This window comes from Diplotaxodon limnothrissa, linkage group LG3 (genome assembly GCF_057381915.1).
Source record: "Diplotaxodon limnothrissa isolate DT_005_m linkage group LG3, D_limnothrissa_male_GT1.1, whole genome shotgun sequence".
In the NCBI taxonomy this organism is placed as follows: domain Eukaryota; kingdom Metazoa; phylum Chordata; class Actinopteri; order Cichliformes; family Cichlidae; genus Diplotaxodon; species Diplotaxodon limnothrissa.
This window is the reverse complement of record NC_140598.1, coordinates 61,915,234-61,941,000: the sequence shown is the minus strand read 5'-3', so window position 1 is coordinate 61,941,000 and position 25,767 is coordinate 61,915,234. Positions and strand designations below refer to the sequence as shown.

Here is a 25,767-nt window from a genome sequence, read left to right as displayed (position 1 = left end):
AGTCACGTGACCGCACAGCAACAAATCGCTGCAGAGCTGGGTAAAGGGGGCGGAGCAAAGAGTGTGCGCTGGAGAGGACTCGAGCAGAGAGAGCTGCTTTTTCGTGAAACGGGAGTAAAGTAGTAAACCTACAGGATCATATACAACTACCTACTTTTCAATCGATATCTGCATCGATCTACCCACCGTTGTCTCTTGGATTGTAGCTGAGATCAGCGCGAACCACGTGTGTCTCAGCTTCCTGATCTGTTAACTGTGTTTGGAAAGGCTTTTAGCTTAATCACAGAGTTCTCTTGTTTGTGGGCTCATCTAAAGGTAAGCACGGAGCTAACTTTGATGTGATTTTAGTTTATGTTTTTCTCTGGTGAGAATAATAGATTGCTTACTATACATTGAAGTTAGGGAGACTGTAGAGTTTGTGATTGCTTGCAATATTATAATATGGCGGTTGCTAGGAGGTAAGAATACATATAGCAAAATAATCTTGGAATATGAACAAAAGGATGGAGTGCAGGGAAGGAGAACAACCAACCCCCACCCCAGGACATGAAGCCACGGGTACAAGCCTGGGGGAGGGCAATCAGCCTTTAATTGTGTGTGTGTGTATATATATATATATACACTCAACAAAAATATGAACGCAACACTTTTGTTACTGCTCCCATTCCCCATGGGATGGACGTAGAGACCTAAAATTCATTCCAGATACACAAAATAACCATCCCTCCCAAACAGTGGTCACAAATCAGTCCAAATGTGTGGTAGTGGGCACATCTGCCATATTGAGATAATCCATCCCACCTCACAGGTGTGCCACATCAGGATGCTGATCTGACATCATGAGTAGTGCACAGGTGTACCTCTGACTGCCCACAACAAAAGGCCACATATATATATATATATATATATATATATATATATATATATATATATATATATATATATATATATATATATATATATATATATACGTGTGTGTATATGTGTATATATATATACGTGTGTGTATATGTGTATATATATATACGTGTATGTATATATATGCGCATATATATACGTGTATGTATATATATGCGCATATATGTGTATGTATATACTTTTTTTTTTTTTTTGCTGAGTAACAGGAGCAGAAGAGTATGTTGGAGCAGCAGAGGAACAATTTCAGCCATTTGGACTCAGCTCAGCCACTACAGAGGAAAAAATGTCTTCAACACAAAAGGTGAGAAAAACATCACAGACAACACAACACTATTATTGAAACTGTGTGTTCAGCTGGTTGGTTTTTAAAAACCCGTTAACAGCAGCTTTATCTTTTCTATCCTGGGCTCATCCATATATACAGAATCTACATTTAAAATCAGAAACCACAGAAGTCACAAGAAAATACAAAGATCATATTTTATCTACACACATTGAAACAACAATATCATCAGTTGAACTCAAAAAAATTTTGTGACATAAAAGATTTTCTCCGCTGATCAATATTTCCTAATGTCATTTTAATTATACCTCTCTTTGTGTCACATCATTGTAATGTGATACTATCACCAGAAGGTGGTGGTAACACACCAGCAATGTGTTTGTTGACATGTTTGATTCCACTGACGGAGGGAGTTTCAGTTTGTTCCACGACTGCATTTCACTCACTGCCTCTGTCACTGCAGGACCAACATGGAGCAAGAAGTCAGCACTTTCAGGAGGCTGACAAACCTCACAGAAGAAAGGGAGAGAAAGCGTACAGCTGTGACTTGTGTGGAAAGTCTTTTACCCAGGCTGGAGCCTTAAAAACACACCAACTCATCCACAGTGGAGTTAAACCTTACAGCTGTGACTTGTGTGGAAAGTCTTTTGCCTGGGCTGGAAACTTAAAGAAACACCAACTCATCCACAGTGGAGTTAAATCTTACAGCTGTGACTTGTGTGGAAAGTCTTTTACCCTGGCTGGAGCCTTAAAAACACACCAACTCATCCACAGTGGAGTTAAACCTTACAGCTGTGACTTGTGTGGAAAGTCTTTTGCCCGGGCTGGAGACTTAAAGAAACACCAACTCATCCACAGTGGAGTTAAATCTTACAGCTGTGACTTGTGTGGAAAGTCTTTTACCCTGGCTGGAGCCTTAAAAACACACCAACTCATCCACAGTGGAGTTAAACCTTACAGGTGTGACTTGTGTGGAAAGTCTTTTGCCCGGGCTGGAGACTTAAAAAAACACCAACTCATCCACAGTGGAGTTAAACCTTACAGCTGTGACTTGTGTGGAAAGTGGTTTACCCAGGCTGCAGCCTTAAAAACACACAAACTCATTCACAGTGGATTTAAACCTTACAGCTGTGACTTGTGTGGAAAGTCTTTTACTCAGGCTGGAGCCTTAAAAACACACCAACTCATCCACAGTGGAGTTAAAGCATACAGCTGTGACTTGTGTGGAAAGTCTTTTGCCCATGCTCAAAGCTTAAAAAGACACCAACTCATCCACAGTGGATTTAAAACGTACAGCTGTGACTTGTGTGGAAAGTCTTTTACCCTGGCTGGAGGCTTAAAAACACACCAACTCATCCACAGTGGAGTTAAACCTTACATGTGTGACTTGTGTGGAAAGTCTTTTGCCTGGGCTGGAGACTTAAAAAAACACCAACTCATCCACAGTGTAGTTTAAGCACATGGGGTGGCTGTAGCTCAGGCGGTAAAGCAGGTCATTACTGATTGGAAGGTTGGTGGTTCGATTCCCCTTGTCTGCATGCCAAATATCCTTGGGCAAGATATTAACCCCAAAATTGCTCTCCGATGCATCCATCGGAGTATGAATGTGTGTGAATGTTACTTAGAAAGCACTTAGATCAATGTGCTTGTGCGAATGGGTGTGAATGGGTGAATGCACAAGTTGTGTAAAGCGCTTTGAGTGCTCAGAAGAGTAGAAAAGCGCTATATAAGAGCCAGTCCATTTACCATTTTACTGTGACTTGTGTGGTAAAGCTTTTGCTCAAAGTCGAAACTTACAGAAGCATCTAGTTACCCACCCTGGAATTAAGGTGTACAGCTGCGATTTTTGTGGAAAAAGGTTCAGTGACAAACAGTACCGAAATATTCACCTACGGATTTACACTGGAAATTATGTTTCCTGCTGTGATCAGTGTGGGAAACTGTTTACAACAGATGCACAGTTACAACGACACATGTTTAGCCACTCTGAGGAGAGACCTTACAAAAGTGAACTGTGTGAGAAGACTTTTAAAGTTCCACATCACCTGAAAAAAACACCAACAGATCCACACCAGAAATTAACTCTACAAGTGCAGTTACTGTGAGGATGTATTGATTTTTTTTATCTTGTAATTTTAACCTGATTGTTTGGAACAAGTCTGATCAGTAAACTTATGGAGTTATACTGAATGAACAGTTTGGAAAATGAAGAGTCATTTTCGCTTGGTAAGCTGAGTGTTATAATGTAAACAGTAAAACGTAGTTGGACATTGGCAGAGATCACTTACGCTGTCATTGTTTAGAAGCAGAGCAACACAGATGGATCCAGTTCTCAACCCTGTCGTCACTGTGGTGGTGGGAAAACGTTTCTCTGTGACCTTTTGTGGAAAAACCTCCAATCATCAACGGGACCTTAAACCGCATCAACGTAGACACACTGGAGACAAAATGAACTACTGCAAAGAATGTGGGAGAGGCTTCCACACACCAAGTACATTAAAAATACATGAACTCTTCCACAGTGGGGTCAAACAGCACATCTGTGACTAGTGTGGGTCATCCTTCACCACTGCACGTGAGCTTAACGAACAAGAATTAGCAAATCCACACAGGAGAGACACCATACAAGTGCAGACACTGTGACAAAAACTTCTCACAATCAGGTCATCGTAACAAACATGATTGTACACACATGGAAGCGAACTTCAGCTCTGACCAGTGTGACAAGAGCTTCAGGAATCTCAGTTCATACTCCAAACACAAACGATTCCACGCTGTAAATAAACTGTTTCACTGTTACCAATGTGCAAAAACATTCACTTCATTATCTGCTCTGTGCAAACATCAGCCTGATCATGCAGGGGTCCGTTCTTCGTACCTCGCCAAGTAAGTTAGCTGGATTTGATTGTTGACGATTTCGCGTGATCCGGGACTTGCTGTCATAGCAACAGATCCGTAAGCGTAAACCTGCTTGGGAGCAGGCTTACTTTATGTAAACAGGATTAGATCGCGGCCACTCAGGTATGTCCGCTTCATTTATACAAAAGCAACAGCAATATTTTTCCACTATTTTTCCATAAATAAATATTATCAATGTAACTAAAGATAATGCAGTATTTGATTCTTTTATTGATTTCATACAGATACATACAGGTCATTTCCTAAAAAAATGGAAATGTACTATTAATCATTCTATTTCATGTATTTGATTATTTCAGATGTAATTCATATTTTAGAGTAGTAATAGTAAATTACTTCGTGTAATCAAGATGAGAGACCACGGCTATAAAAGCGAAGGTGGATTTGGGAAGCCTGTCGCAGCCATGTCCTGTCCGTTTGTACGCGAGCAACCCATTGCGGAAGGTGCAAGATTGATAAGGAGAGTTTTCAGAATTCAGCATATATTGCGGGATAGACAGGATCCTTTAGCTCAGTGCGACAGTGTGCTCATAGAGAGATATCGATTTTCCCGTGAGGGTATTATTTACTTAACCAACTTGTTGACGAGGGGGTGCAGGACCACCACCTGTCTTTTTTTGCTCTGCCCTTTTCTTGGTTGCTGTTATAAACAAACAAACAGATTATTTCAGGGTCTCTTTTCAAGAGACTAAAAGCAATATAAGAGATAAATATTACCATTCTGTAGAATATTCTTATATTTCACTTTTACTTGTTCCCATGTTCTAGTGGGTCCTGTTGTGGCTCTAATGTGTAAGAGGATATAATGTAATATAATACAGGGAGTGCAGAATTATTAGGGAAGTTGTATTTTTGAGGAATAATGTTATTATTGAACAACAACCATGTTCTCAATGAACCCAAAAAACTCTAATATCAAAGCTGAATGTTTTTGGAAGTAGTTTTTAGTTTGTTTTTAGTTTTAGCTATTTTAGGGGGATATCTGTGTGTGCAGGTGACTATTACTGTGCATAATTATTAGGCAACTTAACAAAAAACAAATATATACCCATTTCAATTATTTATTTTTACCAGTGAAACCAATATAACATCTCCACATTCACAAATATACATTTCTGACATTCAAAAACAAATCAGCGACCAATATAGCCACCTTTCTTTGCAAGGACACTCAAAAGCCTGCCATCCATGGATTCTGTCAGTGTTTTGATCTGTTCACCATCAACATTGCGTGCAGCAGCAACCACAGCCTCCCAGACACTGTTCAGAGAGGTGTACTGTTTTCCCTCCTTGTAAATCTCACATTTGATGATGGACCACAGGTTCTCAATGGGGTTCAGATCAGGTGAACAAGGTGGCCATGCCGTTAGTTTTTCTTCTTTTATACCCTTTCTTGCCAGCCACGCTGTGGAGTACTTGGACGCGTGTGATGGAGCATTGTCCTGCATGAAAATCATGTTTTTCTTGAAGGATGCAGACTTCTTCCTGTACCACTGCTTGAAGAAGGTGTCTTCCATAAACTGGCAGTAGGACTGGGAGTTGAGCTTGACTCCATCCTCAACCCGAAAAGGCCCCACAAGCTCATCTTTGATGATACCAGCCCAAACCAGTACTCCACCTCCACCTTGCTGGCGTCTGAGTCGGACTGGAGCTCTCTGCCCTTTACCAATCCAGCCACGGGCCCATCCATCTGGCCCATCAAGACTCACTCTCATTTCATCAGTCCATAAAACCTTAGAAAAACCAGTCTTGAGATATTTCTTGGCCCAGTCTTGACGTTTCAGCTTGTGTGTCTTGTTCAGTGGTGGTCGTCTTTCAGCCTTTCTTACCTTGGCCATGTCTCTGAGTATTGCACACCTTGTGCTTTTGGGCACTCCAGTGATGTTGCAGCTCTGAAATATGGCCAAACTGGTGGCAAGTGGCATCTTGGCAGCTGCACGCTTGACTTTTCTCAGTTCATGGGCAGTTATTTTGTGCCTTGGTTTTTCCACACGCTTCTTGCGACCCTGTTGACTATTTTGAATGAAACGCTTGATTGTTCGATGATCACGCTTCAGAAGCTTTGCAATTTTGAGACTGCTGCATCCCTCTGCAAGATATCTCACTATTTTTGACTTTTCTGAGCCTGTCAAGTCCTTCTTTTGACCCATTTTGCCAAAGGAAAGGACGTTGCCTAATAATTATGCACACCTGATATAGGGTGTTGATGTCATTAGACCACACCCCTTCTCATTACAGAGATGCACATCACCTAATATGCTTAATACAGCTTGGAGTAAGACAACATGCATGAGGAGGATGATGTGGACAAAATACTCATTTGCCTAATAATTCTGCACTCCCTGTATAATAAATTTACCCTACCGCCTACTGGTGTTGGCCAGAGGGGCCGATGGCGCGATATGGCAGCCTCGCTTCTGTCAGTCTGCCCCAGGGCAGCTGTGGCTACAACTGTAGCAACTCCACCAGTGTGTGAATGTGAGAGTGAATGAATAGTGGCATTGTAAAGCGCTTTGGGTGCCTTGAAAAGCGCTATATAAATCCACTCCATTATTATTATTATTATTAAATTACTTACGTGTTTAATTTGTCAGCAACTTTCTGCCAGCCCTCTCTCCTTGCTTTTGCAGCCTTTGCAGTGTTCCCTTGCGTTTTAATTAAACTCTGAAACTCCTGAAATCCCTCAATCAGGAGTTCTTGCTCTACTGCCGAAAAATACTGAGCGCGCTCCTTCGACATTTTCGCCGACCAATCAAAGGGTTGCTGATCAATGTTTCTACTATCGATGCGTAGCCCCTTTTAAGCCACCCAGTGATCTCACATTACTTCATCCAGCTGTACTAATCGTCAACAACAGGTGTGTTCGGAGACCCGGAATAGCGAGCTCAAAGTTGGCGCGATGATTTGAACTTGGATGTGTCATTTGATCTTGGATGTAGTAAGCGAGGTAGGGATGGGTATCGAAACCCGGTTCTTGTTGAGAACCGGTTCCCACTGTTTCAATTCCTTGGAATTGTTTGCCATTTTTGCAATCGATTCCCTTATCGATTCCAGTCGCCCCGAATGACGTCACCACGTTGCGGAGCGTCATTTACCTGGCAGGAAACACGGCGGCTCAAACGCTCAAAAGTTTGGTTATACTTTACGAGAACGGATGACAACAGGGCAACTTGCAATACTTGCAAAGTAGATATTTCATTTAAGGGAGGAAACACTACGAATATGCAAAAGCATTTACTCACAAAACACGCGATAACCTGAAATGAATGTCGTGTTTTTAATTCCGCTCTCCGGACTCGTGAATCTCAACCCAGCAGCAGCAGTAACGTTTGCACGTCCTCTCCCGTTAATGCGGCAGGTAAATAATCAACTAACAGTGCATATTATGTTAGCGCGATCTGCCTTATTACAAAACCTGCCATTACTGTGCGCTGCATTTAGGTGACCATGATGAGAGAGACAGACAGAGTCTGGCTCAGATGCTGGCAGTTCTCGCTGCAGTCTACCAGTAGCATCTCCTTTCAGGCCAGGATAGACGAATGTCACCGAGCAGTGACTAAGTTTGTGGTAAAAGGCTTGCACCTTGCACAGCAGATGCCCCCGATTTTCGGTAAGTGAATGTGTTTAATTGTAGGCAGGGACATTACTGGATATTTTTGTGTAATTGCTACAGAATAATTTATGTTATACTTTGTTATTGCTACAGAAGAATATTTATTTTATTATTTTACATTTACAATTTTTTTTCCTGGGGACCCTGTGACACCCCATTGAAGAGCCGTAGGCTGGATCTCTTAAGATCTCACTGCTGGGTTTGTAAGGCCATGTTATTCCTAAATTTCTATCTTGTTCAAAGAGAAGATATAAAACAAAGTTCTAAGCTAGCTTAGTGTTCTCCTTTTTTAAAAAAAAAAGAATCGATAAGAGAATCGATAAAGAATAGAATTGTTAAACAGAATCGAAAATGGAATCGGAATCGTGAAAATCTTATCAATACCCATCCCTAAAGCGAGGTACGAAGAACGGACCCCTGGACTGAAATCACTGGATCACAATGAATCTGAAGAGAGAGAAAGATCCTCTTCTGGCTTCAGGGTTGGACTTAAAAACCTTGAGATCAGGCTCCACAGAGTTCAGATGGAATCTCCTGTAAAGAGTGTCAGCTGATGTCACATTTGGATCTGATGAGGTAGCTCTGATTTCTGGACCTGCAGTGAATAATCCTGAATGTTACATTTAGGAAGCTGCATGTATAGATATGTACATCTATGCATGCAGCTTCTCTGTCACTGTCACTACATGCAGGGCGATCAAAATTACTGATATGGATATATATCAATTTCTTTCATTTGAACTTTCTTAGTTTTTCCAAAATTAACTTCTTTTTGTTAAAATGTATTCATTTTAAAGAAATGTTAAACGTTAAAAACGGCAGCACACATAAGGACCCTTTTGTTAATTCAAATTCTATTAAACATCTATTTTTGGCTCCTCCTTTCACTTTAGTGTATTTACTGTATCATTGAAGTCCACATGTTGTTTTAATGAATTAATTTTGATCCACATGTTCTGCAGCTGTTTTCTTGTTAATTTGAAGTTTGCATTATGAAATCCTGATAATGTTAAAGCGTTAGTTATATTTGATGAACTCTGTGTAAAGTTTGTCTTATTAAACAGTTTGGTGTGAAAAATAAAGAAATGGTCTCAGAACAAGAAGTTTGAGCCCTGATTTCAGATTCAAACTAATTTAACTGTTTTCGGTGGTACATGTGGAGGTTTATCAGGGGAGGAGACTTGGCTGTTCTCCACTCACACTGGCTGAAATGGTGAAAATGCTGTTATCATAGGATGAAATGAGGATTTGTTCCTCATTAACGAGTTGGGGGCACAAAAAATACTTTTCTTTCTTATTCTCATTTAAAATATCTAGCTTTTATTAAATAATTATCTGACTCTTGCGAACAAAGTTTTTATCTGACGTAAAATGTATAGAAATCCTACATATACCAACAAGACAGTGTACATCACTGTCACAACAGCATTTGTTTTCATTCAAAGGCTTTATGGCTTTAATACCTGGTGGGCCGGTCTCTAGTCAAAATGCCCAATTTTTTTGTCCCAGTCCAGCAGTGTCACCATGCCAGCTGACTGTATGTCATCATCAGCCAGTGTTGTTCTTTATACATCAATATTACCAAAGTTTACCATAAGGCAGCATAGAAAGTATTTACTTGCTTTCAGGTTTTATTCAAATGTTAGTCTTTTCAGTTGTTTCCCCACTTTTTTCCTGTTTCAAAATCAAACACCAGTTTGTAATAAGATTATCTTCTGTTTTTTAACAGGCAGATAAAGTTTTGCATTGGCATTGGCTAATTTGCCAGTTGTATGTTAAACATGTTAGTATTTTAATATTCAAAAATGTTTTTGCCCAAAACATACGTGCACTATATGTCAGTAAAAATACTATGCAAATATTGCTGTCCTTGAATGCTGATTAAACACTGACAAAGCACTGATTGTATCTCTTGTACTTTATCAACGCAGTGTCTAAAAACTTTGCACCGTAGTGGTTAAAATCTCATTCTAATAAGAGTTAAAAGCGCATTCGGTTATTAGGTTTACAGGGTTACTGAATTATGGTTAACGGTTGGTAGAATTTTTTTTAACATTATCTGCCAATTACATCTGCCACCCTTCTCCAAATCTGTGCCCCTACATGGCCCCCCCAACAAAGTTTTTCTAGACACGCACACACCACTGCTTGGTGGGTATGCAAGTGAAGAGAGAGACTACATCAAAGGACACCATGGTTTCATCTGGATCCAAGGTAAGTTTCTGGACCTTGTCGGTGAAGTCGGTGGAGTTCTTGATGTGGTGTGTGGTGTTTCCCACGAGAGGTGCAAGGATGGTAGCAAGTAGTGGTGGGCGGATCGATCCAAATATCGATAGTATCGGTCCCAAGTCGGTATCGGATCGATACTAGCCTGGTGAGATCGATTCTTTACTTTTGAGTTCTGCTTGTGTGCTATGCTGTGCTTTCGGCAAAAACGAAACAACCAGGTCGCTGGACACACCGCTCCTGTGTCAGCGGAGAGCAGGCACACTTTGCTCCCTCTCCCCCACTCTTATGTTTCGGTGTTGCACTGACACGTCACGTGACTTAGACAATTTGGGGGTTGTTAAGTTGTTTACATATTAATTATATATATTTTTTTGTTGTTGAGAATTTTAATTGTAATTTTTGTATTATAGTTTATCAACAATATTTGTTTTAATTTGTTTACTGGTTTTCGTGCACTTAAGATTTAAAAAAAAAAAAAAAAGATCGCCACCAGGGCAGACCCGATGGCATTTTCATGCTTCACAGCATCATTTATTCTTACAATAATCACACGGTTGCTGTAACAGTACATTCAACGGCTTCAGCTCTCCCGCTGGCAGCCGTACACATCACCACCACCAACCCTGCAGCGGCATCGCAGAACACACCCTGCCACATACCCCCCTCGCCCGCTTCACCTCACCTCGCGAGCAGGCGAGGGAATCGGCCCGGACCATCGGCGCCCCATGCCCCAGCCCAGCGACGGGGAAGTGTCCACTCTGGCGGTCGCCCGCGCCTCCAGCGGAAGCCCCGGAGCTGGCCTGATGGCCACCCATATGGCAAGCAGCGGCAGCGCAGTAGGCGTGGAAGTGAGCTGGGGTTCACAGGCAGCTGGGCAGACGGCCGGTACGCAGGACTGTGCAGCCTGCGTGCCGAAGTGGACAGCGCACCTCGACCTCCGTCTCCAGCTTGGCAGGCGCGCCAGCAGTAATATGCAGTATCGCACACCACTAGTGTTTGGGATTTCTCTTTCAGTCGATTCACTCGGTACAACCCATAAGTATGGGATATCACGCCCTCGCGTGTCCTGGCTGAAGAAACCTTTAATCACGCCTTTAAGGCAGATGACGTGTGATGACACGCGCACGGCCCCGCCTGCACATATAGCCGCTGTCATCACAGTCATCCCTCAGTTCTTACGCTCTTCACCTCGCTGAGAACACCTCTGCTGAGTTGGGCTAGCTAGCTGCTGCTAGTTAGCTCCGTTGTCTGCCGACTTGAACTTAGCTTAACTGCCCCTGTTGGTGTTAGCCTCCACCCCACAGTTGGTGTGTAGGCTGCCCGCGGAGCGCTAATTTCAAGTTTTCCCGTGCAGTGTTTTGCTTTGCGTTTTGGAATGTACTCCAAACCGAAGCGAGCAAAGCAGAAATCTTCTGTTCGCCCCTGTCCTCAGGGATGCGGTTTCTCTTTGCACAACAGCGACCAGCACGATGCCTGCCCTGTCTGCCTGGGGATCGTCCACGCTAGGAGAGCGTTGGCGGAGCCCGAAGCCTGTGCGTTTTGTCGCCAGCTCCAGCGCTCGACCCTGGAAAGACGGGTGACGTTTGTGGAAAAAGTGCTGGGATGCTCGGCTGTCGCACGGCATGACCCTCTCCTTCCGAGTCTGGAGCCCCGGCTTTGTCCGAGTCCGAAGACGAGGATTTTCCGGTCGATGTCCCCGCAATTAGCTGGGCTGACCACATGGAATATGTTGACGGGTTAGCCAATGATGAGTCGGAACCATGCAGGAGCGCTGGCGGGCTTCAACCCAGGCTGAAGCCCATCAGCGCTCCCCAGGACAATGATGATGTGCTGGACATCGGCCTGGACATCCATGATTTGTCGGAGGATGAGCAGGAGAGCTCATTGTCAGCCCAATGTACTGCCGCTGCTGCGCCGGTCGGCCACGGTGACACCTCTCTTTTCTCCCTGTTTCGCCGTGCTGCTGAGAAGCTGCAGGTGGACTGGCCCTCTCCTCCGCCAGCTCAGAAGCCGTCGTGGTTCGTGGGGTTTTTCCTCCCACCGGAGCCCGCAATGGCCAAAAACTGCCTTCCCATGTTCCCAGACTTTCTCTGCGAGTTAACAGCATCATGGGACAAACCTCTGTCTACCCGCGTCACTGTGCCCGGCTATGGACAGTACATGGAATTGGACAGCGCCAAGGGGGCTGGCTTAGCTAACCCACCCCCTATGGAGCCGTCTCTGGCTGCTTATCTGGCCCCGTCCCATAACCATGGTGTCGGCGGCCCCGCAACTCTGCCGTCCAAGCACTGCAGATTCTCTGCTTCGCTCCGTGGGGGAGAGGGGGGTGCGAACTGTTGCCATGGGTTACCGGTTGCAGTTCCGGGTCAAGCCGCCTCGTTTCCAAAGAGTCGTAAATACGACTGTCAACACCGAGGCGCCCATGATACTCAGAGAGGAAATAAAGGCGCTATTGCAGAAAAGAGCAATACGAGTGGTCCCTGCTTCAGAGACAGACAAAGGTTGGTACAGCTGTTATTTTATTGTTCCGAAAAAAGGGGGAGGGCTTCGTCCCATCCTCGACCTGCGAGTCTTGACCACGTATCTACGAACGTACAGGTTCAAGATGCTAACACTCAGACAGCTCTTGAATGCGGTCGGCCCGGGAGATTGGTTTGCAACAATCGATCTAACAGATGCTTATTTTCATGTGGTTATACACCCGAAACACAGGCAGTTTCTGAGGTTTGCATTCGAGGGCGTAGCCTACGAATACCTAGTGCTGCCGTTCGGGCTGTCGCTCGCTCCTCGCACCTTTACGAAATGTGCCGAGGCAGCGCTAGCGCCCCTCAGAGAGAGAGGAATCCGCATCTTAGCCTACCTAGATGACTGGGCTCTCGTAGCTTGCTCCAGAGAGCAAGTGGAGACACAGCTGTCGCTGTTTCTGTCACACATTCAGACACTGGGGTTCTCTGTGAACTTTCAAAAGAGCTCGCTAATCCCAAATCAGCAGATTACTTTTCTCGGTTTGGAAATATGCTCGCTTTCCACGTTTGTCATCGCTGCCTCGCTCAGTTTCAGTTGGGACGCAGACTGCGTTTCCAGACGATATTAAGCTTGTTGGGCATGATGGCATCTATGATTGCCGTAGTGCCACTTGGACTGTTAAAAATGAGAGCGTTTCAACGCTGGACTCTCTCTCACCGTTTGTGTGCATCGCGTCACCTCCGGAGGAGGCTGCCGGTAACCGCGTCTTGCATGCTAGCTCTCAGTCCTTGGAGGAAGCCCGGGCTGCTCCTGTCTCGCTCTCTGCTGTTATGGTGCAGTGTTCATTTTCTGTCTCTAAGAGCCACCCATGTCCCGGGCCACCTGAACCTGGGGCCGGACCTTCTCTCCAGGGGGGGTCCTCTGGTGAGAGAATGGAGGTTACACCCTTTAATAGTGGCTCAGATTTGGGGCCTATTTGGCAAAGCGCAAATAGATCTTTTTGCTGCCCCCTGTTCTTCTCCATAATCGACCACGATGCACCCTTGGGCTTGGACGCGCTAGCGCACCAATGGCCAGACGTGCTCCTGTATGCATTTCCCCCAGTGGAAATGATATCTCCAGTTCTAGAGAGAGTGCGTCGGCATTCCCACACTCTCTGATTCTAGTGGCCCCTTGGTGGCCCACAAGGTCGTGGTATGCAGAGATAATCAGCCTGCTAGCAGCGAGTCCTTGGCAGCTTCCTCTCTGCAGGGATCTCCTCTCTCAGGCGGGAGGAGAAGTGTTTCATCCGCGCCCAGATCTGTGGCGCCTTCATGCTTACCTGCTGAGAGGTTAAACTTGATTGCTAAGGGTTTGCTACCTAGTGTGATAGTGACAATTCAGAGCGCTAGGGCCTCATCTACCAGAGGCTTGTACGCTTACAAATGGCGAGCCTTCGAGCAATGGCTCATGCTGTCCTTTCTGCTGGGTCTACCACTCACTAAGGATGTGGTGGTCCGATTCCGGTCAAACTGATCACTTGGTTGCGTTACTTGCTCTTCGAGTGAATCAACAAATGGATAAATAAAAAGCCCAACGACAATGCTGATTTTTTTAGAGTCTTAGCTTACATTTCATATTTACAGTTGTTATCCTCCACGGCTAAACAAACTCTCTAAATCGGTTTCAATTGTGTACTGATGTGCACAACAATGGACATAAGGAGCTTCTTTCAAAGAAACAACTCAGGTAGATGTTATTTTATATATTATGCTTTGGATGTTGTTCAGTATATCTATGCAAAACAAGAGGAATTTCAATACACAGCAGTATATTCACAGTTGAAACCAGCTGTTTATATACACTTTAGGGAGAAAACATAAAAACTTTTTGTTTTACTGTTAAATATCAATTTAGAGTAAACTTGTTTTGTTCTGGATAAATAAATGTTGAAATATCTTTTGAATTAGTTAAATGTCAGAATAAAAAGAGGGAGCTGTCTATTTTAATCACCTACATCAAATTTAGGAGTACATATACACTAAGTTTATTGTTAATTAATAAGAAAACGCCAGACGATTCCATTCTGAGCTGAAGAAGCTTCTGATAGGTTAGTAGAGTCCATGTGAGTAAATTGGTGGCACACCTGTGGACGCATATAAGGCAGAACACAGAGCCTGTTTCTGTGACATGGGAAAAATCGAGAGATATCAACCAAAACACCTGGAAAAGAATTGTGGAGCTCCATAAGTGTGGCCCAGTTTTGAATACAAAATACAAAAGTTAACAAATATGTTTTTTTATATTTATCAATCTAAAAAAATAAACATTTTGTCTGATTTGATGTTACAATTAAAAAAGTGTTTGTGTTTTTATCTGAAGAGTGTAAATATCTGGTTTCCACTGATGTTGTTGGTGTTTGGCTTGATTGTCAGCACAAAGAGGGAGAGAGAGGAGAATGAGGACAGAACAGAGATGGAACAAGAGCAGGTGAGACACACATGTTAGTCAAATGGTTGTTTGCTAAAACTCATCAGAACATGTATCTAGTACCTAGTGTAACTTTTTAGATACCATTTGTTATTTTTCAAATTCTATATTTATTAAGTTATGCAGGCTTATAAAGGCTAAATAATTATATAAACTTTTCTGAATCTAAATAGTGTACTTTGGTAGAATTAAAAAATAAGTGTAGTGCAGGTCTATGATGATTTTTAGTGCCACTATCATCTAGTTTTGATTCTGGTTCTCTTTTGGTTAAGTCCTCAGTAGTCCTGATTTTGAACTGTTGTAGTCCTGTTTTAATTCCAGATCAGTTCTGGGTTTGGTTGAATTGGGGTTTAGTCACTGTGTCTTGATACAGCCCAATTAAAAACTAGTTTAAGGTGATATTTATTTTTTCCTATATGAAGACATTCTTTTTTGAACAAAACTCAAAACAGAGCCTTATAATCTTTCAGTCATTTCTACCCTCACTTGATTTCCTTTTGCTGCTCAGCTCTCACACAGTGGCTCAGTTATGCTCCAATCCCTCCATATTGTGGCCAATCACATGCGAGGATATAGGATAATATCATTATGTGAAAAACAGAGAGGGTGAGAGATGCGACAGTCAAGTGGAGCATCCGTCTGTCCTCTCAGTAAGTGAGTGAGACCGTAGACAGCGGAGGGCTGTGCGAAAGCAAAAACACATAAATATGCCTGACACCTGTAAACGTAGCAGCATCTGGCTGCAGTTTAAAGACTTTTTTTTGTCTCGGTCTTGGTCTCGTCTCAACGTGGTCTTGGTCTTGTCTTGGTCTCGGATTAGGCGGTCTTGACTACAAGTCTAGCACAACCTCACGTGTCTGAATTTACAGTTATGTTTTGGTATATATCACCTTGTTGCTTTGTCTTGAAGTGGTCATGTGATTGGCTTACCACGACTACTTTATTCTTCCTCAGTCAAACAGCAGCACTCATGAGATTGTTTTGCCCCCTTAGCTCCAGGTGTTGTGCTAGAAAGTGATCGGGAGGGCGCGCAGCTGCTTAAGGCCTTGTGAATTGTTTCTTGTTTCCTGTTTTATTGTGAAGGTCCGTGTCTCATGTGATTGAATTCAGTTTTGCTTCCCCTGTCTCCTCTTGTCAATTACTTCCAGCTGTGTTCCCCACCTGTGTGTAATCTCCCTGTGTTCTTCTGTGTGTATTCAACTCGTGTCTACTCATGTACTAGTTGCTGTTCTGTCTGTAAGTCTCCTGTGTATTCTCTGTGTTTTCCCTGCCATCCACCTTCTTATGCATCTGCTCACCTTCCTTCATGTTTGCTGTTTAGTAGTGATGGGTAGCTGAGGCCTTGTGAACCGTTTCAGCACATTCCCCAAACTGTATTGATACTGTGTCGACACAGCGTTGCTGTTTTTCTTCATACTGACACCTGCTGGACCTTAAATGTCACTGCTGGCAACTTTCTTGAGACTCACAACAGACACTGATTCAAATACCTAGTCATACTTGTATACACTCTAAGGTATTGTACTTTCCATGGAATCATTTTATATCTTTTATATTTCAAATTTTATAGACATCTTTAAAATATATTGTGAATGACATTAAGTGAAAATTAAAATAAAAGTATTGTGAATGTAATATTACCCATTTAAATCTAATTGACTCAGAATTTATTATAAATTTTTATTCAGAAAAATAAGTTTATCCAATGTTTTTGCATTCAGTCTATTGTGTTTTTTTTTACACTATTTCCCCATCTGTGCCTGTGAGCTCAAGCCAGGTGGAAAAGGTTTGGATAAGATGTTTTGCAGTACGTTAAAGGATAATACTGAACTTGCCTGGAACAGGTGACTGCTCTGATGAAGGCCTAGGCTGTGGCTCAGATGTTGTGTGGGCAATTACTGCAGCACGCTCCATTTTCAGGTGCCTCACTACACTTGGAGGAACTACAAAATCCGAGTGTTTTAAATCTTGGGTCTAAAAGTGTTGAGAGGGTCAACACACTTAATGACTCCAGATTAGAAGCAGTGTCTGTGACACGACGCCTAAGTTGGTCATGGAGATGGGTGGCTGCTTGTGTGTGGAGATGTAAAGAGTTCTGCTCAAGTGCACAATATAGCATTCTCATCATCGGGATGACCTTTGACCCTGAAACTCTCCTCTCCTCAGACAACTCCACTGTGGCCTGATGGAAAGGGGCCAGTACAAGAAGTGCTTCCCTTACGATGTTACACTCATCGGCCGTAAGTAGAGTTAAATGTGTTGGAAGAGAAGCAAGAGATACCCAGACTGCTTCTTTCTCATCATGTAGCCGTGACAGCATCTGATATGTGCTGTTCCAACATGTTGGTACCTCGTTGATAAGTTTGAAGATGGGCCGTCCCATCTGCTGCTGCCCTTGAGCAAGCTTTTCTTTGGCTGTAGTGCTTGATCTGAAGAATGATACGATTTGTCTCTTATGGATGAAAGTTCAGGGATTTGATCACATGATTTTTTGACTAATAAATTGAGTTTGTGTGCAATGCAAACTGAATGTCGAATTTGGAGAGTTCTTGTTGCTGCAGTCATGTTTGGTGCTGCATTGGTAACAAGACACCTTACCTTATTTGTGATCCTCCATCATGCCCGTTTTGAATTGGACCAAATCGCCTGCAGTGTGACTTTGTGGAAAGTGTTTCACACCCAACACAGATGTACACAGCTGCATATTCTCATTAATGTAGTGACAGGTAAGAGCCAAATAAGCCTCACAGGCACAATACTAAAGGGTTGGCAGTCCTTTATAATAAAATTCAGGACTGCCTGGTTCACAACAGTCTTCCTAGATGCTTGATTTTAAAATAATAAAACACATATTAATAAAAACAAAATGATGATAAAGCTGCTCAATGTCTATATAGGCCTACCTCTGTTCATTCTCGGTGTGTTTGTCTCCTCATTTTCATGTTTGGCTCTGTAATGCCTAAACACTGAGGAGGTGCTTTTGTTTGTGTAAGAAAGCAGAACAGATGTGACATTTAACCTGCATAAAATGAAATAAATAATTCACACTGCAAGTCACATTGCTGTTTTTCCTATTCTAATAGGTTACACTGAAACAAAGGCAGACAAACAGTTACATTATTTGCAGTTAAAAGATCGAAATGATCCCACACAGCAGAAACAGAGATTTGTATTTTTTTTAACTTTGCGAGAGTAATTTTGTTTTTTGTTTTTTTTGGTGGCGACTCATTCTGTTAACAAATGCAGATGCAGTATCTTTTAAACACAGTTTGGCGCCTTGGCAATGAGTGATACAGCAGCTGTATCGATCACGTGACTTTTTCTTAAAGCGACACACGCACCGATACAGGCATCGCTAGGTGAGCTTGATACATGCGCCGGTGCGTCAGTGTTGCTGGACCCATCACTACTGTTTAGTAGTTTAATTTTTCCCAGGTTAGATTATCTTTAGTTCTGTTTTGCCATTTTCACCTTGTGCTTTACTTTACAATAAACCACTTTCATCTCAGCGAGTGCCTGCGCGTAGATCCTGATTAATTTTCTCCACACGGCTCATCCCCTTGGCCGTGAAAGGAAATCAGAATGTGCAGAGAATTGGTAAGGAAAAAAAGGTAAAGGTAAAAAAGGGCAACTATGAAGAGTGGAGAAGTGCTTGGTCCAAACGACATACCTGTGGACGTATGGAGGTGTGTAGGAGAGAGGGCGGTGGACTTTTTAAGCAGGTTGTTTTACTCTAACTTGGACAGTGAGAGAACGCCTTGCTGTGTGATTTCTGCTGTGACATTTAGATGTTAGGGTCAGAACTTAGCACAAAATGACATGGAAGCCTAGATCCATCCTGCCTTGTATCAACAGTTCATGCTGCTGTTGCTGATGTACTTTATATCACTGAGGACCATCTGAGCAGTTATTTAAATGCCGTTGCCTGTCTGAGTGTTGCTGCTGACCATCTCCACCCCTTTATGAACACAGTGCACCCACCTTCAGACAGATGTTTCTAGCAGGATGAAGTTCCATGTCCCAAAGTTTAAATCATCTCAAACTGGTATAATGAACATTAAAAGGAGTTCACTGAACTTAAATGGCCTCCACAGCCACCAGATCTCAAAAGAAGAGTGTCTGTAAAAGTCTGCAGCAACTGTGTGATGCTTTGCTATTTAACTCACTGACTTACTCATTACCCATCATGACTCATTACACTGCTGGGGTAATGTTTCTGCCATTTTCTGAATGTAATTTTACTAATTATTTTATTTTATTTTTAAGATTTAAGACTTTGCAGCTGTGGGTGGACAGTCTTCGCAGTCTCACATGAAAAGTTCTTAAAAACTTAAAGACTGGAAACAAAAAGATCAAAAAAGGAAAAGGTTCTTCACTGTCCAGAGATGTCTGAGAAACAGAAGAGTTTATTCCACTCTGACAGTTATTATTATTATTATTATTATTATTATTATTATTATTATTATTAGATTTGATTCCTAAAAATATGAATTGTTAGGTACCTTCTGCTCTACCTGAATGTCGCTTATAATAAAAAGCACTTAGATTGCTCAGTCAGAGTAGAAAAGTGTAACATAAATAAGAAACAGTCCATTTACCAGTTCGGCGTCACAGATGTTGGTGAGTGAGCTGGGTAACGTAGCTAACAGTGCAATGATTTCTGCTGGGCAGCTACACAAGTGTGCGTTCTATTACACAATGGCTACAAATAGAGTAAAGCCCTACCTTAAATCTGCTGATAACATTCACTGAACTTATCCTCCTCCTCTGATTCTTTAAGGTCTTTATGCGTGTGCTTTCAGTCTTCACGTGTCAAGTAGTTGACACAGATCAACTCTGACATCCAGGAAATGCCAACAGCGAGGAAACAGCCGAACCAACAAATGAACAAATTCTTCCTTCTCTTATTTTTCAGTTCATGCATCCTTGATTTCTTTGCTCTCATTTCCTTGAACCTATCAGTATATCTTAGCTCCTCCCACCAGAGAAGTGAGCAAGTGAGGCGAGAAAAACATGTAGAGCGGAGCTAAGAGGCTTTAACAATATCAGACATCCTTGCTTTAGTCGTTTTAAAGCAATGCCAGTTAAATATAGCACATCCATTGTTTCGTTACAGCAGACTACTACTAAAGTATTTGGTTGGGTCCGTGTGATGAGTGAGACTTTTAAGTCTGTGCCAGAGACAGAATAATTCTCTCATCCAGGAAATACTGAATGCAGTTTAACAGTTAAGATAACACAGAAACAAGTTATTCCCCCTTTTCTTATATTTTGGATTCTACATCCTTGATTCCTTTGCTCTTATTTCCCCAATCATCAAATTGCAGCTCAGTCCCTCACACATGACGAGTGAACAGACAAGGTTAAGAAGACATGAAGTGAAAGGAGCTAAGACGAGAGGTATTCATGCCTCCGAGCCATTACAGCAATGTCAGTTAAAAACGATGCTTGGCACAGATGGTGCTGGTGTTCATTATTTTATTGCAGCACACTCCTACATATTTACAGAGTCCTGTTTCCACTCCCTGTTTGTTATGTCTCTTATACGTCATTAGTAAAACACTTTACTCAGGATATAGTAGATCCTCCAGATCTCCCCTTTCCTGGTGCATTTTAGAGACTCAAACATGCTTCAAGATGGCACATTAAGATTGATTACTGGGTCACAGCCTGCAGCACAGAAAAGAAGGGAAGACAACGACTAGATAATGAATAGTCCTGTTGTTCATACCTGTTTTAGACAGTAGTGGGAGCAGTTTAATCCTTCACCTGTATTTAGGCATAAGAGAGCCATGTCTGCTTTGAGAGATCGGTTATTGTGATGGATTGTAGCTTTCGAACTTGGATGATGAAATCATCTACTTCCTGCAGGGTTATTGATCACTTTCTTTGATTTCTCAAGTGCATTCAAAATGATTCAGCTGCTGCTAGTGAGAAAAAAGTACAGTAATATCAGTAAACACCACCTCATGGATCACTGACTGCCTGACAGACTGACCACAGTATGTGAGACTGGGCCGAGCTCTGTCTGATTTAGTGATGTGCAGCAGGACCTCCACAGGTTCTGTCCTGGACTTCATGCCCTTAGACTTTCAGTACAAGTCTGAGTCAAGACACCTTCAGAAATACTCTGATTCTGCAGAGGCTGGATGTACAGTGGGGCAAAAAAGTATTTAGTCAGCCACCGATTGTGCAAGTTCCCCCACCTAAAATGATGACAGAGGTCAGTAATTTGCACCAGAGGTACATTTCAACTGTGAGAGACAGAATGTGAAAAAAAAAATCCATGAATCCACATGGTAGGATTTGTAAAGAATTTATTCGTAAATCAGGGTGGATAATAAGTTCAAATGCTTCAGACATTTCAGTGTTTGTTTTGTTCAAGCCTCAATTTGACCATCAAATTGTGGAGTGTCGCACCAAAGAGCTTCATTCAGACTTTGGTGCAACACTCAGTGCTATTTAGACTCAAACATCGCTTCATGTGTGTTGCATAAGTGTATTTTGGACTTCTCAACAATGGAGCCATCAAGGAAGCATTCCCAGGTGTAGGAATATTTTAAGCTGGTGCCACCAAAAAATAGAGAAATAAATTTACTCAGTGTTTATTCAAATTAAATACATTTACAGGTCTATATCTTTCATGGGGTGCTTTAGTTACTGTAAATAAATAGAATAATACAATATTATGTGGGAAATAAATAAATGTGAGATGAAAATGATAATGAAACTGATAATATCAATGTTTGTATTTCCATACAAACACAACACAACTGCCTTATTGCATTATGTCAAAACCATCTTCCCTACCCAGGATATAATTAACAATCAACAATGTTTCTCAATGTTTTATTTTTTTAATTATTATTTTGTAGATCGAATTAGTCAGGCAGATTTTTCTAAGATGGAACACACAAAACAAAGATGTGTAAAATGAAGTCAGGCTGTCAGGATATTTGAGAAATTCTTGCAATCATTTTAAAATACGTATGAAAGGTGCATCACACACGCAAGGCTTCTTTTGGCAGTACATAGACCACCGTTGCCAGCAGATGTCACCAGTGAGAGTAATGAAGCTTATGATCCAGTTTTTGACACAGTAGTTCGAAAAGGCTCACAGCTCCCTTACTGTGCCATCACTGCGCCCAAGAACCCAAACCAAACTCCAAAAAAAGGGGGGACTTCCACTTCCACTGATGGGAACAAGTCACACACGTGAGCTGCACTGATTTCAGTTGTCTGATTTAGTTTAATTATAATCAGAAACACAGTTAATATGATTCAAATAAGTCAGAATTGACCTTTTAGACTACAGTTTAGTTTTATGCTACTGTATACAGTACCATTTAGAAATCAGGTGTACCAAACTGACTTCTGGACAACACATCTGATGGTCCGAGTTCCATATATGCCATGTCTTCAGTTTGTATCTACTATGTAGAAATTTGTAAAAATAAATAGAAACCTTTAAAGGTTTGTCCAAAACTTTTGACTGTCATGTCAACAGTCACTAGAGAAAGAGAAGAGAATGAATGAAAACAAAAGAAATAATAAACAGTCTATAAAAAAATTTCTGCTCAGATGGAAAACAAAAAATTGATATCAGATAACTCACGCACTTCCTGGGTGTGTTTTTTGTTTATTTCTTGTCTTATTAATGCAATATCACATACAGACTGATTTTTGTGAAACATAAATGTACATATTTGATCATAAACAAAAACAATAAATAAAGGTTATTACAGGACATTCACTTAATTAAAAGAAAAACTGAAATAATCTTTTAATCAACATGATTTACTTTGATTTTTTTAAATATTAAATGCAGACTTGGGTGAAGATGAACACAAACTGTACTGGTTTTCTTTCCTCATTGTAAGCTGCTTGAACATATATATATCCACTAATGATACCTTTAGTTTTGTCTCATACTATGTGTAATGGAGACCAGGGGTTCAATTACCTTGGTATTGTTAGTGATTAATTGTTGGATTAGGAATTTAAAATAGGGTAATAAAGAGAACACATTAGTTCTTATGGAGTCTTTTATTAGGTTATTTGACATACGATTAAATTGACAGCTTGTAACGGAAAAGAGACAGTGGGACTGGCCATCCTACCTGTGTCAGAGAAGAGCCAAAGTTAGAGCTGCTTGCAGTTAATCATTTATCAATAACCTAAACATATGTGAAATGAGAACTTGTAAAGGTACTCACCTGTCCTGGTTGCTTCTTGCAGGATGTGGAGCAAAAGAGTGAAAGCGGCTCGATCACCTGTTTAAGAGCTCTTGGAGCAGACCAGTGTGCCAGGTTAGGGAGTATGGTTAAAGAGGGTTTTAATTTAGATAGAAATGGGTGAAGCTTATGTTATTGGTTTGTTTATAGTACGTGTTGGAAATATGTATATGTTTGTGATGTCCTTTAATGTTATTGTATGTTTGTTTGTGTGGAGGGTTATGTGTTCATTTTGATTAGTTAACCCCATACTTGGGCTATTCCAGATGCTCACCTGAAAAGGTAGAGTATAAAAGGAAGACAGTTTGTTTAGTTGTAGTTAGTGTTTGTGCTGTTATCATGTGCCTTCTTTAATAAAGTGCCAATCCATGGATGTCTTTTTCTCCAGTCTAATGTCATATTATTGGACAGAACCTATGACCGCCGGCCAAAACTGACACTAGTGATGGCCAAATGAAGCTTTCTGGAGCACTGAAGCTTGTATTGAAAAACGGTTCATTACTCGAAGCTTTTCAACACAGTCCTCTCTGGTGACATCCGGTGGCCAAAAATATGAAGTGCAGCTTGAATCCACAAAATAAAACCAACCGCTTCATAATGATTGCCCACTCTGTCTGATATTGGGCCGCCGTTGTGTTGCTTTGAACGTGTATTTTTTGGTGGTTAAAAAAACGTGTTATATTTGTTTAATAAATAGTTTTGACCAGTAAACCCTCCTTGTTATGCTCCATGGTGTGGTCTTTCTTTGCTTGTGACTTCTTGATGTTGGTAAATACAATAATTGAAAAATACCACGTTACATATAATATATACATATAATAATGTACAACACATTATGGAGTATGCTTCAGCTGTGAGGTCCTGCCTCCATGCACGTATGCATTTAATCGCTAGACGGGTGTATTTATAAATACTATTATATTAGGGAAACTTCCCCAGACATATTTTTGACCTGGGGGTAGAATTGATTGTGAAATGGAAAAGGAAAATGCTTATGAACTTGCAAATTAAAAACATGATGCATTTAAGGTAACCCTTTTCCATTTTTATTTAAAAAGAGAATTTGTTCTAGTGTGCGATGGCCGAACCTGTTCCTTTTCGTGGAGATAATTTCTCCTGCCTTAAGGAAAATCCCTTCACATGGAACAGAAGAGGCTGGAGTGCAAAGAAACTGGTAGAGATGCAGTTATACAGTCTACCTGGGCCCCACAGACGATCAGATAAAGAGAATAAATAAATGTTTGACATTTTACCTTTTTCCCGTTTTCAGATATAATAAACACGCACAAAACAAAAGCAAACAGCCAGAACACAAAGCTGGAAAACCCACCCGATTGACAAAAATCAACTCAAAATTCTCCCACACAAGAGAACCTCCTCTATTCCTCGCTGGCTCCAAATCTCTCAGTAGAATGATCAGTGGTTCGATATCTGTCACCATCAAAACACTCCACAAATCCCGCGAATGATTCACCTGCTTATAAACCATTGAATCAGATACCGAAGCAGTTAGGCTCTAAATGAAGCTTCGGACGTCACTGATCACGTGACTCTGGCCAAACGAATCAAGCTTCGACACAGTGCTTCTGAAGCAGTGTGTTGATTTTTTTGACACACGCACCGGAGCTTCAGCTTCAAGCGGGCCATCACTAACTGACACTATGTTTGGCTTTTTTTATGTTATTATATTTGGTTTTTCTGTACACCAGAAGAAAATTAGTTGAAATACCAGTAATCTCATTGGACATAAAGGCAAGGCAAGGCAAGTTTATTTGTATAGCACAATTCAACAACAAGGTGATTCAAAGTGCTTTACAGAGACATTAGAAACAAGAACAAATAAAAAGCATGATTTAAAATTGATTAAAACAAGCAAATAAACTAACTAACTAATTAACAAACAAACAAACAAACAAAACAGTATATAAAATCAAAACAGATAAAATCAGAACAGTAGATAAAATCAGTAGTTAAATGTAAGTTTTGAAATTTAAGCTTAAAAGTGTGGATTTGGTGCTTTATTCAAATGCAGCTGAGAACAGGTGAGTCTTCAACCTGGATTTAAATAAACTGAGTGTTTCAGCTGATCTGAGGCTTTCTGGGAGTTTGTTCCAGATATAAGGAGCATAAAAGCTGAATGCAGCTTCTCCGTGTCTGGTTCTGACTCTGGGAACTGATAAAAGACCGGATCCAGATGACCTGAGGGATCTGGATGGTTCATACTGGGTCAGGAGGTCATTGATGTATTTTGGTCCTAAACCATTCAGAGCTTTATAGGCCAGCATCAGAACTTTAAAGTCTATCCTCTGACGGACAGGCAGCCAAAGACTCTTTGAGACTTTTTCCTGCCTGCTGTTTTGTCATATATATCCAAGTAGCAGGAATATCAGCAGGTTCTGTATTATACTGTTTGGCTGCTGGTCACTGATCACAAGAGAAGAGCATATGTCAGTGATCGGTTTTTGTGTATTTGGCCAACAGAATCCTCCCAGACCTTGAGGGCGATGCAGTGCAGCAAAGTGCTCAGTATGGGCTCTTCCTCCTGTCTCACAGGGGGCTTTGCAGAATGGACACTGTTTGCCACAACCAACCAGTCTGTTGAAAAGCTCATTCTGGGGCTGCACATGGAGATGTAG

The 25,767-nt window shown here is 41.6% G+C and overlaps 1 protein-coding gene across 1 annotated transcript in view; it reads left to right on the top strand.

The window, feature by feature from the left end:
• Positions 1-25,767, top strand: part of LOC146636801 (uncharacterized) — a 90,101-nt gene extending 64,334 nt beyond the window's left edge. The window contains exons 4-7 of the mRNA XM_085350373.1: positions 1,773-2,528; positions 10,562-10,810; positions 11,604-12,288; positions 25,613-25,767. Coding sequence (XP_085206499.1) covers positions 1,773-2,528; positions 10,562-10,810; positions 11,604-12,288; positions 25,613-25,767 — 1,845 coding nt within the window. The remainder of the gene's footprint in view (positions 1-1,772; positions 2,529-10,561; positions 10,811-11,603; positions 12,289-25,612) is intronic.